The sequence below is a fragment of the Zalophus californianus genome, chromosome 8, assembly GCF_009762305.2.
Source record: "Zalophus californianus isolate mZalCal1 chromosome 8, mZalCal1.pri.v2, whole genome shotgun sequence".
NCBI lineage: Eukaryota > Metazoa > Chordata > Mammalia > Carnivora > Otariidae > Zalophus > Zalophus californianus.
The window spans coordinates 11,992,225-12,007,548 of NC_045602.1; the positions used below are offsets into that span (position 1 = coordinate 11,992,225).

General features: G+C 42.3%; 1 protein-coding gene across 5 annotated transcripts in view; it reads right to left on the reverse strand.

Moving 5' to 3' along the window:
• NBAS (NBAS subunit of NRZ tethering complex) overlaps positions 1-15,324 on the reverse strand; it is a 353,391-nt gene that overhangs the window by 111,232 nt on the left and 226,835 nt on the right. For all 5 annotated transcript variants that reach the window (XM_027621826.2, XM_027621829.2, XM_027621828.2 and 2 more), the window contains 2 exons: positions 3,997-4,226; positions 567-677 (listed from right to left, as the gene is read on the reverse strand). In XM_027621826.2, coding sequence (XP_027477627.2) covers positions 567-677; positions 3,997-4,226 — 341 coding nt within the window. The remainder of the gene's footprint in view (positions 1-566; positions 678-3,996; positions 4,227-15,324) is intronic.

Sequence of the window (15,324 nt, forward strand, 5' to 3'; positions counted from 1 at the left end):
AGAAAAGAAAGAAAATGGTTTCCTTCTCATCACAGTGTACATAATTGTGATCCAATATTTAGATCTCAGCTCCAGCATTATTTCCTCAGGAAAGTCTTCCTTAACTACGCCAAATCCGCTATATGGGCTCTCTTCTGTGGTACTTGTCACAGTTTTAATTTCACATTTGTCTCTCGTTATTCAATGACAGTCTTGTCTCCCACACTAGACTACAGGTTCCAAGACAGCTGGGATGCCTGTTTTTGCTCACTATTGTAACCCAAGTGTCTAACACTGTTCCTCGTATGCCGCAGATTCTCAATTTAAAAAAAAAAAAAACCTCTGAATAAATGCAAGAATATTAATGTAACTCAGGACTATTAATTACTGAAAGGTAAAAAGTAATAAGCTATTGTTGGAATACTGAAATGTGTATCAGAAACATATAAAGGCAGAATGTCCAGATATTGGTTTACTATAGCTCAAAAGGGAAGGTGAAATTGTACTTTACAACTTCAAGATCCTTCTAAAATGGAATCTGAAAAAACAGACATGGCAATAAACGTACATACAAATCGTGTGCTTACCCGCTGTCAGTGAACAGGAATTCCAAATGGGTCATAAGAACCTCCCAACGGGAGACACTGTAACGCTGCGCCAGAGAAAGAGCAATGCTGTAGACGTTCTCCTCGAGTGTTCTTCAAGAATGTCCATCAGCCACGGGGAAGGAAGAGAAGAGAAACACATTACCTTAATCAGCAAAGAAAATGTTCATTAGGACTCTCTCCAGCTATGAGGGGTGCGGTCGGCACAGTCCTTATAAGACATTTCACAGTAATTCAGGAAAAGTACTTCCAAGGAATTCTAATGTTCCATTTTCACTGTGGTGCATTGCAACTGACCAAGGAACAGTCTAGACCAGTGGTCCTCACCCGAGGAGGATGCTGTGCCCCCCGGGACATCCGACAGTGTCTGATTATCATGGTGGGAGAGGAGGAGAGTGCTACTGGCATCTGGTGGGTAGAAGACAGGGATGATGCAGGACATCCTATAATGCCCAGAACAGCTCTCCCACAAGGCATTATCCAGTCCAAAATGTACAGAGAGTGAAAAAATTCTGGTCTAGACCCCAGACCTACAGTCAAAAACCAGTTCAGGGATACAAAAAAGCAGTTTGTCTCTCAACAATTGTTTGTTTTCTAGCGCCGGGTACTGGGCTGGCTGCTTAGGACATAAAGACAAACAAGATTCTTCCTGAGGAACTCACAGCACAGCCCTAGTGGAAGATGTGAGATGTGAACCAACAGTTAAATACAACACGGGAAGTGCCACCAGAGAGGACTTCAAATACTGACAAGCAGAGATGAGCGAGTGACCGATCTGAGCTTGAAGTGTGGAGGATAAACAAGTGAAACAGTGGCAAGGTAGTTCTGAGAGAGAAGGCAGAGGGGAGGTCAGCCAAGGGGCCTGCACCTTATCCTTTAGCAATGGAGAACCAGGGGAAGGTTTAAACCAGGGGATGGGGCCACCAAACTTGAGGCCCTCTAGATATATCAAGAATTCTGGGCCAGGGTGCCCACGTTAAAGCCATTCTGTAAAGACTATCACGGGACCCCTAGATTCCCCAAGCAGAACCAATTCTTGGTTGGAGGATTGGTGGACAGAACCACAGGCACAGAAATGAAATCTCTATTCTTATTAAGTAATAATGCTAAGACTACATACACCCTAGCAAAGAAAAGGAAAAAGGACATTTACTTATATGTTTGATTAGCCAGGAGCAAAGGACATTTACTTATATGTTTGATTAGCCAGGAGTTGGGAGACATTTTCTGTAAACAGCAAGTTAATAAATCTTTCAGGCTTCACTGCCATACATACAGTCTCTGTAGCAAATTCCTATTATTTTTTTATTCTTGTTTTTCTACAAACCTTTAAAAATGTAAAAACCATTCTTTGCTCATGGACTATAAAAAGGAGGCCCAGGGGTGGAATAAGTCTGTCATGGCAAGAATTACTAGGGCACTGTCAATTAAAAATTTCTTAAAGTATTTATTCCATCTCCATGATGGAATGAGAAATCCCTGAGGATGGCAACCATTAGCAATTCATCCTTTCTGTTAGGGCAGTCTGAGACATTGCCTGACCACATGAACGTGCTCACCAGGTACGGATACCATTATCACCTGATAAAGGTGGGAAGAAACCACGCTATGTTGTGCCCTCTCCAAGGTTAGCCTGACTAACCACTGCCGACCTATCATGTAAGCTACACAGGCAACAAAGGACAGACACGCTGCACTTACAGAATACAAATGCCATGAAAAATGGATACACAATTAGTAAGACAATGAAGAACGGTGGCGTCGTGTACAGCTGAAGGTAGAGTGGCAGAACAGGAGGAAGCAGGTGCTTCACGGGTTCTCGTTTGTAAGATGCCCAACTCCCGTCTCTAAGTCAGAACTGCTAGCTCGGAAATGCCACGGACACTCGGACATTTTAAACAAGCCATTCAAAGGCTGCTGTATATTTTTCTAAGTACTTCTTCCAAGTAGTAAGATTCCATTATATGTTTGTCAAAAGCAGGTCTTTGTTCTCATCGACATACTTCAAGTAGCATACACTAGCTGGATATTTAAAAAAGAAAATCAAGGACAATAACCCTAGCAAAATGTAACAGATGATGTTAAGATGTGTCTTACCTTGTAACCTTTATTCTACATAATAACCCGTTTCTAAGAAGCCATGAGCATGGCCCCAAGGATTATCAAATGCCTGGAGGAAAAGCCCACTGGACTTGACAATGGGAAGCTGAGGCTCTCACCTCCCTGGCTGTGTGACCTTGAACCACTCTTTAAAGCTGATTTTCAGATTCTTCTTCCAAAAGTGAGGAGGTTGGATTAAATGACCTCTTTGGTCACTTTCCAATTAGACATTAAATGACTCTATGAAATTATTAATCTCTACAAGAACAGAGGGGCAAAGAAAAAGTGATTCCGTAGTTCTCTTAATTAAACCTAATCCTGTGACAGATTGTTCTATCTTTTCTTTGATCTCTCTATTCCCTGCCTTACCCTAAAAAGAATCTGGGGTATCTTCTGGTAGGAAAGAAACTCGGGCTAATATAAACTTATTACAGAGAGCCAAGGCTACTTTGCCACTTTCTTAAAGATTTAAATAATAATAATGAAAAATAGCATATATCACTTTCATAAGCAGGGCTATCTTTGTTATTTTAAAGTAATGTACCAGGAGGGAAGAATAACCATTAAATATAGGCACAATTTAACCTTAGTTTCAAAGGCTGGAAGCCTCGACTGAACTGTATGCCAGTGCTTTCCTGGGAACACAACCAGGCAGTCCGGGGGCAGACACAGGGCACTGTGAAGATGGAATGGCTTTGTTATGTGAGAGGTCAAGGTCAACATCCCAGTGATGATCCTACCACCCATGTAAACTTGGGCCAGTTACTCAACACTCTGAAGTCTCATGTTCTTCAGCTATAAAATGGGGATGACATTTTATGTCGTAGGGTTCTCTTTGAGGATTAAACGATATTTATAAAATAGTTTACAGAGCACCTAACACAGCTCCTTGCGCATGGTAAGCACTCCACAAACTGTGACTATCTACTCAGTAACCATTGTGGGTGAACACACTTTCCCACCTTTTTTTTTTTTTAAGTTTGTTTTTTTTTCCCTCCCCTATTTTCTCCACCTTCTGACATGTAAGTAATTCTCATTTGATCTAAACTAAAAACTGGAGACCAGTATTAAAACCAAGGGGCATTCCATACCCACAAAGAAAAATTAGAGAGAGAGAGAGCCTGGGGAAGGGGAGAGGGAGGGGGAGAGAATCTCAAGCAGACTCCCTGCTGAATGTGGAGCCTGATGCGGGGCTCCAACTCATGACCCTGAGATCACGACCTGAGTCGGATGCTTAACCTACTGAGCCACCCAGGCGCCCCCTTTTAATATTTTAAATCCATCCCTTTATGAGACAAAGGCATCCCCTTACTCTGCTAAACCAAGGATAGTTTCCCTTTTGTACTGGTCGTCGGCAGTAAAACGCTGCACATCCACACCCTTCCGAAGGCCCTGAAGGATCTGAGCCTGAGTGAAATCCAAGAGACGTTCGTTGTAGTAGTGCAACTGCTTGGTCAGTGAGACCAGGTCCTCTGGCCAGGCTTCATGTCCGTATCGAGTCACATGCCTGGTGACCATCTTGATTAGCCCTTTGGGATCAGCCTATAACAAAAAGAGCAACAACAAAAACAGAACAAAGTAACAACAAGACCACGTCTACAGGGCAGTGTTTGGCTCTTCCCCTGTTGCTGTTTAATCAAGGCTCACAACCACCCTAAGCAGTCAATGGCAGAGGTAGTACATTTTGCAGACCACAAAGACAAGACACAGAACTGAGTCTGGAAGGAGGTTTCTGGACTCCTGCTCTGTTCTTCTTCCTTAAAATCTCCCAACCAGTTAAAAAATAATATCCACTTGTTTTTTCAACTACCATCATCCTTCATTAGACTGATTCCCTAATTATCTGATCATTTATAATTCACCCTGGAAGTAATTTTTGTCATCATTACCCCCGGATAAATTTTCTCTGGACCATCTAAGTGTTCTCAATAACAAAGCAGCAGTTCAAATAATGCCACTATAAATGCCTAGACAGTTACGTAGAGGAGTGTTTTCTCCAGGGGTAAGTTAGGAAAAAACCTATCCCTGTTCCTAAAATCATAAACACTTCTAGTTGTATAAGAGAGTACCCAACCAATTTTTATTCTGATCAGTTGGGGGCTCAATGGGATATTGTTCTATAATTCTTTTTTTTTTTTAAAGATTTTATTTATTTGTTTGACAGAGAGACACAGAGAGAACAGGAACACAAGCAGGGGGAGTGGGAGAGGGAGAAGCAGGCTTTCCGCCGAGCAGGGAGCCCGATGTGGGACTCAATCCCAGGACCCCGGGATCATGACCGGAGCCGAAGGCAGACGCTTAACAACTGAGCCACCCAGGCACCCTTGTTCTATAATTCTTAACAGCTTTTCTAACAACAATAAAATCATCCAAATAGAACAAACCCCAGAATCCAACAGTTGACAGGAAAGAAAAATAAGTGATTAACTGGCCACATTTATTTACATTAAAGTTGGTCTGGGTGTCAACGAAGCAATAGCAGCTCAGCCATGATTTTGGAATATTTAACAGGGAGCCTGATACTTGAACAACAGTAACTCAATACTCCCAATGACTGGGAAGATATGGTTTATATTTTAATATAAGCAAATTAGGAAAAAACTCCAGAATCTACCTTTGGTTCTCAGAAACACACCTAATTATAGTAAGGGGTCAGCATTTCTAATGTGTAAGCCATTATTCTGAGCTACACAGGAGATCTGTCAATGTTGAGTCTATGTTACCAAACCTAGTCTGACATTCTCTCTTGATCCTATTAGGGAACAATCGGGGATTACCAATAAAAACCAATTAAAGAAATCTTCTTAGGTTCCAGGAGGTGGATTTGAGAAAAAAGTCAATGTTTTTTCCCTACTGCTATGCATACACTCAGTCCTATTGCAAAAACCACAAATTAAGGGTATCTCAAGTCAAAAAGACCTGGGATTGAAAGCTACCTCTCCAAAGTAAGCTCCAAGACCATCTTTCATTTGTTCAGCAAATATTTCTTGTGCACCTATTTTGTGCCAGGTGATGTACTATACTAAGATGTGACCCTTTCCTCCAGGAATGCAGTCTATCTGGAGACACAATCGAGCAGTTATAAAATGGTGTGAATACAAGCAGTTATAAAATGGTGTGATACAACTAAGCCAAGACCTGACAGAAAGATGGCGTGAAAGCAGCAAATCTACCTGCCATTAGAAGTGATGTGGGAATGTGCCACATATGGATGGTATTTCTGGCCATGGCTTTAGGCAAAGGGGATCCCATTCCTCAGCTCCCAGTGCCGCCTCTACAGCTGACATCTACCCCCACCCCCTTTCTGCTTGCTGACTGAACTCTCGGGCAGCACCCTGGATCGCACACGGTGGGCTCAGCCAGCCCTGAGGTTATGTGGTACGGGGCCGCTGCTTCAGGGCCAGCCAGCCCGTCTACACCTGCTTTGCCCCTGGCTGGGCACCACTGTTGCCTGTTCCCTCACACCTCATCCGGTTGGCACATTCCTGCCTAGTAGCAGAGAGAGCAAGAGCAAAGATGCGATGGGCAGGGCTTCCGGGGCAAGGGAGAGATCTTCCGCAGCTGTGCTTTCACGGAGCACCTTGTGCCCACTTCTGCACTCCACCAGCAAGCCCATGTTCACCACAACAAGGACGCCTTTTTCCCGTAAGTCACTCTGACCCTGCGGTTTCAGACCGAAGCCCTCAGTGTGCAGTTGCCCAATGCCCTGGGAAGGAGAGGCTAGAACCATGCAGCCCCATCTCTCCCAGGCTGTTGCTTCCCACCCCTGCTCATGAAGCCCACCACCTCCATTCTCTCAAGGGTTTCCCTCAGGTTTTCACCACATTCAGTTTTTAACCTTTTGTTTTCTGGCATCTTGGGGATTTGGTACCTGTTTGGGGAGAGTGGCCTACACGCTCTTCATCTGACCTTGATTATGTAACGCCTTCTCATTTCTATTCTCTTTGTATTCTGATACAATTTATGGAAAAATCCCAAGACCTGGTAGAGGGCACAGCTTCAAAATGGTAGCACAAAGCAATAACGAGCATAATTACTACCAATAACATTTGTGTGGGCTTTTCTTTATCCCACAGAAAGTTTCCAGTCTCCACATACAACCTTCATTTTCATATATTTGCCAATGAAGAAAATGACGCGGCATAGTGAAATCAGCATGGACACACAGAAGGTACTAGCTGGATGACCTTGTGCTAAGTTACTTAACAACTACAAACTCAAATGTGCCATCTACAAAATGGCAGTAAAACACAGTCTGCGTGGTGGTGTGAGGCCAAAGAGACTATATATATATATATATATATATATATATATATATATATATATATATATATATATATATAATACACAAACCAAGGCCTGGCATGAAGCAGGTATTCTGAAAATGAAAGGGGATTATGGGATTTACTCAAAAGCATTCATTTTAATTATAGCTCCACTACACAATTTACTTTACAATTCTTTTTCTCAGAAATATTAAATTATAGCTTATTAAATTATGGCCAAGAGCACGTATACTTCATGAATTTGTCTTTTCCAGGGCTCAGTAGAGGCTCTTGCAGAAATCAGGTACACGGTAAAAGGGAAGCATGGTCAACAGCAGTAGTGGCTTTGAGTATATATAAAGTAAATATACGGCACTACTGTATACCACTGTATATTCCAGTGCCCTCGTTCAGTAGGGATGCAATTTGGGGCAAGTTATTTCCTATCTGTTTCCTCACCTATAGGAGTCAGTAAGCATACCCTCCTCATGCTTTGTTATGGGGCACAAGTAAAATAAGGTATTTTAAAGTACTTTTTTCTCCATCATTCTAAGAAAACAAATTGGACCCAGAGCTTATGCTCAAGGAATTAAAAACTAGTGACAGACAAAGATACACAGAGAAGCAACCCACAGAAGGCTCCTGAATATAAGCACCATTACAGGATCACAGACCAAGAGTGATGGGAACGCCACAGAGGGAGTCAAGACAGGGATCCTCTCTCTTGACTCTTCAGGGGGCTCAGTTTCTTCGGATGTAAAACAAAGGAACATCACCAGATGATCCCCTTTCTAAGGCTAAAATCCTATGAATGTACAGGAATTCAATCATGAAAATAAAATAAATCCTTGGAAATCCCTCCAGGTATGGAATCGGGGAAGTTGCACATTTTTTCTCATGTATGACTCCACTAAATCTTCAGAGCAGATCTTCAAAGTACAACCTTAGACTAATGAATTAAAGCCAATATATTCCTACACGGTTTAAACAACTTTAATCTCTTTTCCTTTACTAAGTAGAAATTATCTAACCCCTCTGTATTTTTTATTTCACATTCTTTATACATCAAATATGTTCACTTTACTAAGAATTATTTAAGAACAAATACCTAATCCTTCAGTCCTCAGTATGGAGACAGGCATAGTACTAAACATACATGAAATGAACCTCATCTAATACTACCAATTCTGTGGGACCAGACTCTACTTGTATCATCTGTTTTAGAGACGCATAGGAGGTGAGACACTTGACCAAGGCCGCTGGGTTAAGTAGCAGGGTGGCCTGTGACTCCCAAGCACAATGCCTCCCCCCAAAAACCATCCTTTTATATTTGGTCAACAAGGAAGGGGTAGCTCTTGAAATTATAAGGATCTTTTTCTTTTTCTTTTTTTTTTTAAAGATTTATTTGAGAGAGAGAGACAGCGAGTGTGAGAGACAGAGAGCACAAGTAGGGGGAGCATCAGGTAGAGAGAGAGGGAGAAGCAGACTCCCCGCTGAGCAGGGAACCTGATGCAGGGCTTAATCCCAGAACCCTGAGATCATGACCTGAGCCAAAGGCAGACACTTAATCGACTAAGTCACCCAGGCGCCCCCTGAAATTATAAGGATCTTGACAAGCCCAGTATATGAAGAGCTCCCACCAAATGTAACTAAGACTTGGTATTAGAGTCCTTCTACAAACGATCAACTTTCACTGATGGATTTAATGCTGTCATTCTATATTACATCTAGATTGTTTTTTTTTTTTACACACACGTACATTCTCCCTCTCATCCCTTTTATACATATATAATATGCAAGTGTAAATACAAACAACCGTAAAGGACACACAGTGGTAGGTATCCAACTAAATATCTGATTCAAGCTGTATCTACAAGTCTTTCATTTTTTCTTCTCCAGTGACAACAGAGAGAGTTTAGAATATCATTTTCTGTTCAACCCCTTGACATAAGTATACTTGGTTTTAAAATTCTGTCCTAAGAAGGTGGTGACTAGGAGCAGGTGATTAATTCTTTGATGATAGGTTTCCAAGTATCTTCAAATTTATGGATCATCAAATATTTGTTAAATGTACAGGAAGGTTTTCAAAACTTCAATTCATTGTGTAAAACCCAATACTAATGAGAAGGGACAATTCGCAAAGGCTTCTAAGAAAAAGGAGAATCAGTTATGGGTAAAAAGCACAAGAACTGGCATCAGAAACCCTGATTACTGGTTATTCTCCCTGAGCTACAGGTTTTCCATTATTAAAATTGAAGCCATTTCTTCTTTATAGAATCTTCATAAAGATTAAATGAGGCTAGATGGATTAGTGTGTTATAAGTTCCAGCCCTCCATGCAAATTATCCTCTTACCACTATCATTACTACCTCCAAGTTCCTCCTCAAGGAACTTTACTGGTCGTGATTACTTCCAATATTTAAGTTTTAATAACAGTTCTTCCCTGAGCTTACAATTTCTCTCAAAATACTCCAAAGCATCCCCCTACTCACCCCAACACTTCATCTCATTCATTCAGCCCCCAAGTGTATGGCATTCAAGTGTCTAAGCACTTTGACGTGAACGTCATTTGACCCTCATACCAACCCAGCGATGTGCACACGAGACTACGGTTCCCGATTCAGAGATGCCAATCTGCCCTTCATGCATCCTCGGCTGTGGTCTGGTAGCCAGGAAGCGAGGCAAACCCCTCGCCTCCCACCTATCGCCCTGTCCACGACATCAGGCCCTTTCTCCCTATGCTCCTGACAGATTTCCATCAATGTTATACATCCAAACTCACATCTGAAATCGCTGTTTTTGTGTGTATAGAGTATATTCAAAGCTCTCTCTCTTTTCCCAACTAAGCTCAATGCCATGATCCAAGGGTATGAAAGCTTTTGGCTTCTAAGAAGCTTTTGAAGGACTTTACAGGTAGCTTCAAAATCTCCCATATTCAGTCTTCAAAGTGATACTGCAAAACATCACAGGCTGTAAAAACTAATAACAAAAAAAGGCATCAAAAATTTAAAACAGAAAGTGTGGAGAATTAAGTTATTCTAATTTTTTCCCAAAATTAGGCAATGCAGTTCTTCAGGGGGTGAATAAAATATAATTTCTTTAAATATGGTCAAGTCCCTGTAAAAAGAAAATATGCCTAAATATTCATGACTACGGAATGCTCGATGACTTAATCTACTGCTTACTAGTAGAGGTAATAAATCCATTCCGGTTTAATAGTCTCCATTTCTTGGTAATATTGGTTGGGAAGTTTTAAACAGGTGCTGTGTTTCCCCTCTAGGGTTGTTATTTGCTTGAGATAATTTTCTACTTAGTATTTTCAATTAGTGGCTTAAAAAACCACATTTTAGAAATAGTCTGCCATAAAGTTTTGAATTTCATCCCCTGCTGGGTGTGCTTCTCTAGCATATAAAACTAAAGGACATGTTTCCATTTTTAACTGATTTTATCTCCTGAAACTTTTTAAAAAGAATGCTAGAAAAGATCACACTTCGAGATGCATTTACAGTAATTATAAAGGTAAGGTGTAAATGAAAACAAAATCAGTGTAAGTAACAATGTATATATTCACATTTGCATAAAAAACTGTTACATACATATGCATATCTGTAAACTATTTCTGGAAGGAACCAAAAGGGAAACACTGACTTTTTGCTGTATACCATTTTCATCATTTGAGTTTTGTGGCCATGTGTGTATTACTTCTTAAATATAAGAACAAGTCAATCAGGGCAAATACAAGGAGAGAAAACTCTCTCTGGCTGACCATCTATCATATTCCTCTGTCACGGAAAAAGAAAAGTTGAGGCAAGGTGGGCTGCTCCAAAAATAAGCTAGGAAAGCTCCAGGAGCCTGTGCTGCCTGGCTGCCTGGCTCCGGGTGGGGCTTCCCATCAGGATGCACAGGTCTTTTGTCAGAAATAACCCCACAAATTCTATCAGTACTTTCATTCAAACCTAGTAATCTACCTAAGTAATCCTCCCGCAGATCAGAACTACAGGCGGTGGAAGGAGAGAACAGGAGGGCTGAAAATAGAAACAAGGTGAAGTGACAATTGAGTGAAAGCTAGCTCCACTGAGTGCTATTATGCGTAGGCAACAAATCGAAACCACTTTTATTTCAATTTCTATGATGATTCATCAGGAGTTTGTTACATTTAATTCCAAACTCAGCACTGCTGTTTTATGCAAAAGAAGATGCTGAAAAGACTTGAATAATGAGCCCGTAAGTGGTCAGTGGACAACTCCTATGTACTTACAACATGTAGCTTTGGTGCCCATGCCTGAGTCCTGCAAATCTAAGCGAGCTGGAGCTCACAAAACCCAAGTCTGAAGGCTGTCCCGATCCACGGCAGTCCTGAAGTTATTCACATGCCAATCAACAGCCACTGAGGAACTACAGCAGGTGAGGTCCTGAGGATTCAGACAGAGAGGGGGTCCCTGCTCTCAAAGAAGACCACCACATGGAGAGGGGACAGCTGTGCATCAGTTACACCACCACAAAAAACCACTCACAGGGCGTCCAGACGAGAGCCATGAGACACGGAAAAGGCCCGTGTCTGCTCAGGGGGCAGAGAAGGTTCCACACAGGAGGCTCTTTTGAGCTCAGACTTAGATGCTGAGAGTGGGAAGAAGACGGAGGCACTTTAAGCAGGGAAATTATATCTGCACAGGCACAGAGGTGTGAAAAAGGATGTTAACTTCAGAGAGATATAAATTCTGAAGAGCTAAAACATAAACTTCAAAAGAGCTGGTGTCGGGATCATGGCTGGTGGGGTAAGGAAGAGCCAGTGAGTTCACTGAGGGTTTTCCCTATCACATGAAGGAGTCTCCATTTTACACAGTAGCCACAGTGGAATGTCCTCCTGGAAAGGACTCATTAGGCCTGCATGCCAGAAACCACTCTGGTCCAAGCAAAAAGCAGGCAGAGCTTGGGAGGAGAAGCTCTAAGTGACAGGATGCCACTTACACCAGAGCAACGTGGAGTGAGTCACTGGATTTCTCAGAGTCTTATCATCTGCCAAATGGGGTTACTCAAAGGATCAATTGGCAGAGTAAATGTGTGAGGTATCTTAAGAGAGCCAATGCCTTTTCAGCGTTAGTCTGATCTTTCTACTGTCCACTTACAACTCCCCTATGCCAAGTCCCTAAGCTGACCCTTGCTGTTACCCACCCCACCCCCAACACACACGCGCGCGCACACGCACTTGCACACACACATCCTTTTGACACTTCTTAGCCAGACAGAGGAAACCTTACTGGTCACAGTGAAGTCTGGTCGCAGATTGCATTTCTGTCCTTTTCATCTAGAGGCAGGCAATTCTTCAACACTTTGAGTTTTATATGGTAAAATTTCAATACGATCTCAAATACACTGTGAAAAAATACCACAGTACATACGATGGGCACAGTGACACTTCGATACCTTTGTATCGATACTGCTGTTCCCTATGTGTGGAACACTCTTCCCCTCCTGTCTTCAAGGCACTGCACTCATCTCTTTGTCTTTCCTCAAAAGTCACTTTCTCGAGGGGGCGGAGCAAGATGGCGGAGGAGCAGGAGACCTGGATTTCGTCTGGTATCAGGAATTCGGCTGAATAGGGATCAAACCATTCTGAATACCTACGAACTGAACAGGAGATCGAAGAGAGTAGCAACAACTCTCTGAACAGAGAAGCAACCACTTACTAGAAGGTAGGAGGTGGGGAGAAGTGAATCCGAGGCGATATTCGGGAGGATAGATGGCGGGGGAGGGGGCCTCCGTCGGCCGCTTCTGGCAAGTGCTAGAGCCCCGGAGCACAAAATCGGACCCTTTAGAAGTTGGCTCCACTGAGGAACATCGCTTCAGTGGCCAAGCGGGAGGGGGAAGCCTCGCGGGACAGTGTGGACTCAGGACCCTCGGGGTCACAGAAAGACCGAGGGGGCCTGAGTGTGGCAGAGCTTCCAGGTATGAGAGCGGGGAAGCCGGCTGCAGAGACGGAGCCGAGGCGCGGGCTCTCACCTCGGGGTGGCCATAAACTGTGATCCGCGGCCCAGTTGGGCCACTGTGACTCCAGCAGGGACCCAACAAGCAGCAGAGCCGGGGAAACTCCCCTCCCTACCCCAGGAAGAGCGGCGCGGGAGTGCACCGCAGGGATCTGCTGGGTTTGGAGACGCCACATGGGGCCGGGGGCCAGAGATACAAACGCTCGGTCACAGGCCGGGTGAGCACGGAGTGCGGCCGGAGACCAGGGAGACAGGAATGACTGCTTTTCTCTGGGGGCGCACCGAGGAGCGGGGCCCTGAGTTCTCAGCTCCTCCAGGTGGAGATTGGGAGGTCACCATTTTCACCCTGGTCTGTCAAAGCTGTACCGAGAGCTTGCAGGGAACAAAACCTCCTGACAGCAAACCGGAGCAGCTTGCTTAGCCCGGACCGACAAGAGTGGGGCAATTCTGCCTCCAGCAAAGACATTTAGGAACCACGGCAACAGGCCCCTCCCCCAGAAGATCAGCACGAACAGCCAGCAAGCCAAGACCAAGTTTACTGATCAAGGAGAACGGGAGAACTCCAGCGCTATGGAATAGCGGGGAATGATGAACATAGAATTCATGGCTTTTTTACCATGATTCATTAGTTTTTCAAAGTTAATTTTTTTTAACTATTTTTTTTTTAATTTTTCTTTTTCCCTTTTGCAACTAACATCTTATCGATCCCTTTTTTAAAAAAACATTTTTTATTTTTCATTTTTAGAGTCATATTTTATCCCTTCATAGTAGTTACCCTTATTTTTGGCATATATATATATAAGTTCTTCTATCTTTAAAATTTTGAGATAAAGTTTCCTCTAACAGATCAAAATATACCCTAAACCACTAGTGAATGGCTTTCTTCTAGTCTCCTGCCTGATCACAGTCTCTCCCATTCTTTTTCTTTTCTTTTTTCTTTTTTTTAAATCTTCTTCTTTCTTCTTTCAAACAACTTCTTATCAATTCCCTTTATAAAACCTTTTATAAGTTTCATCTTTACAGTCATCTTCCATCCCTTCATTGTATCAACCCTTATTTTGTACATATATAAGTCTTTCTTCCTTTAAAATTTTAGGAGGCACTTTCTTCTCACAGACCAAAACACCCAAAATCTAGTGTGTGGCACTGGATCTATGCACTAGCCTGATCATATTTGATCATATTCTGTTTTTTTTTGTTTTGTTTTGTTCTCTTTTTCTTTGTTTTTATCTTTATCTTTTTCTTTTTTTTCTCTATCTTTTTTCATTCTTTCCTTTTCTTTTCCCCTGGTTTTAGGTCTTTTCTGATTTGTATAGAGTATATTTCCTGGGGACGTTGTTAACCTCTTAGCATTTTGTGCTCTCATTTATCTACTCTCCTCTGGACAAAATGACAAGATGAAAAAAGTCACCTCAGCAAAAAGAACAAGAGGTAGTACCGTCTGCCAGGGACCTACTCAATACGGACATTAGTACGATGTCGGACCTAGAGTTCAGAGTCATGACTTTAAAGATACTAGATGGGCTTGAAAAAAGCGTGGAAGTTATTAGAGAAACCCTTTCTGGAGAAATAAAAGAACTAAAATCTAACCAAGTCAAAATCAAAAAGTCTATTAATGAGGTGCAATCAAAAATGGGGGCACTAAATGCTAGGATACATGAGGCAGAAGAGAGAATCAGCGATATAGAAGACCAAATGATGGAAAATAAAGAGGCTGAGAAAAAGAGATAGAAACAACTACAGGATCACGAGGGCAGAATTCGAGAGATAAGCGATACGATAAGACGAAACAACATTAGAATAATTGGGATCCCAGAAGAAGAAAGAGAGAGGGGGGCAGAAGGTATATTGGAGCAAATTATAGCAGAGAACTTCCCTAATGTGGGGAAGGAAACAGGCATCAAAATCCAGGAGGCACAGAGAACGTCTCTCAAAATCAATAAAAATAGGTCAACACCGCGACATCTAATAGTAAAACTTATGAGTCTCAGAGACAAAGAGAAAATCCTGAAAGTAGCTCAGGAGAAGAGATATGTAACCTACAATGGTAGAAACATTAGATTGGCAACAGACCTATCCACAGAGAGCTGGCAGGCCAGAAAGGACTGGCATGATATCGTTAGAGCACTAAACGAGAAAAATATGCAGCCAAGAATATTATATCCAGCAAGGCTGTCAATGAAAATAGAAGGAGAGGTAAAAAGCTTCCAGGAAAAACAAAAACTAAAGGAGTTTGCAAACACAAAACCAGCACTGAAAGAAATATTGAAAGGGGTCCTCTAAGCAAAGAGAGAGCCTAAAAGCAGCATAGATCAGAAAGGAACACAGACAATATACACTCACAGTCACCTTACAGGCAATACAATGGCACTAAATTCCTATCTTTCAATA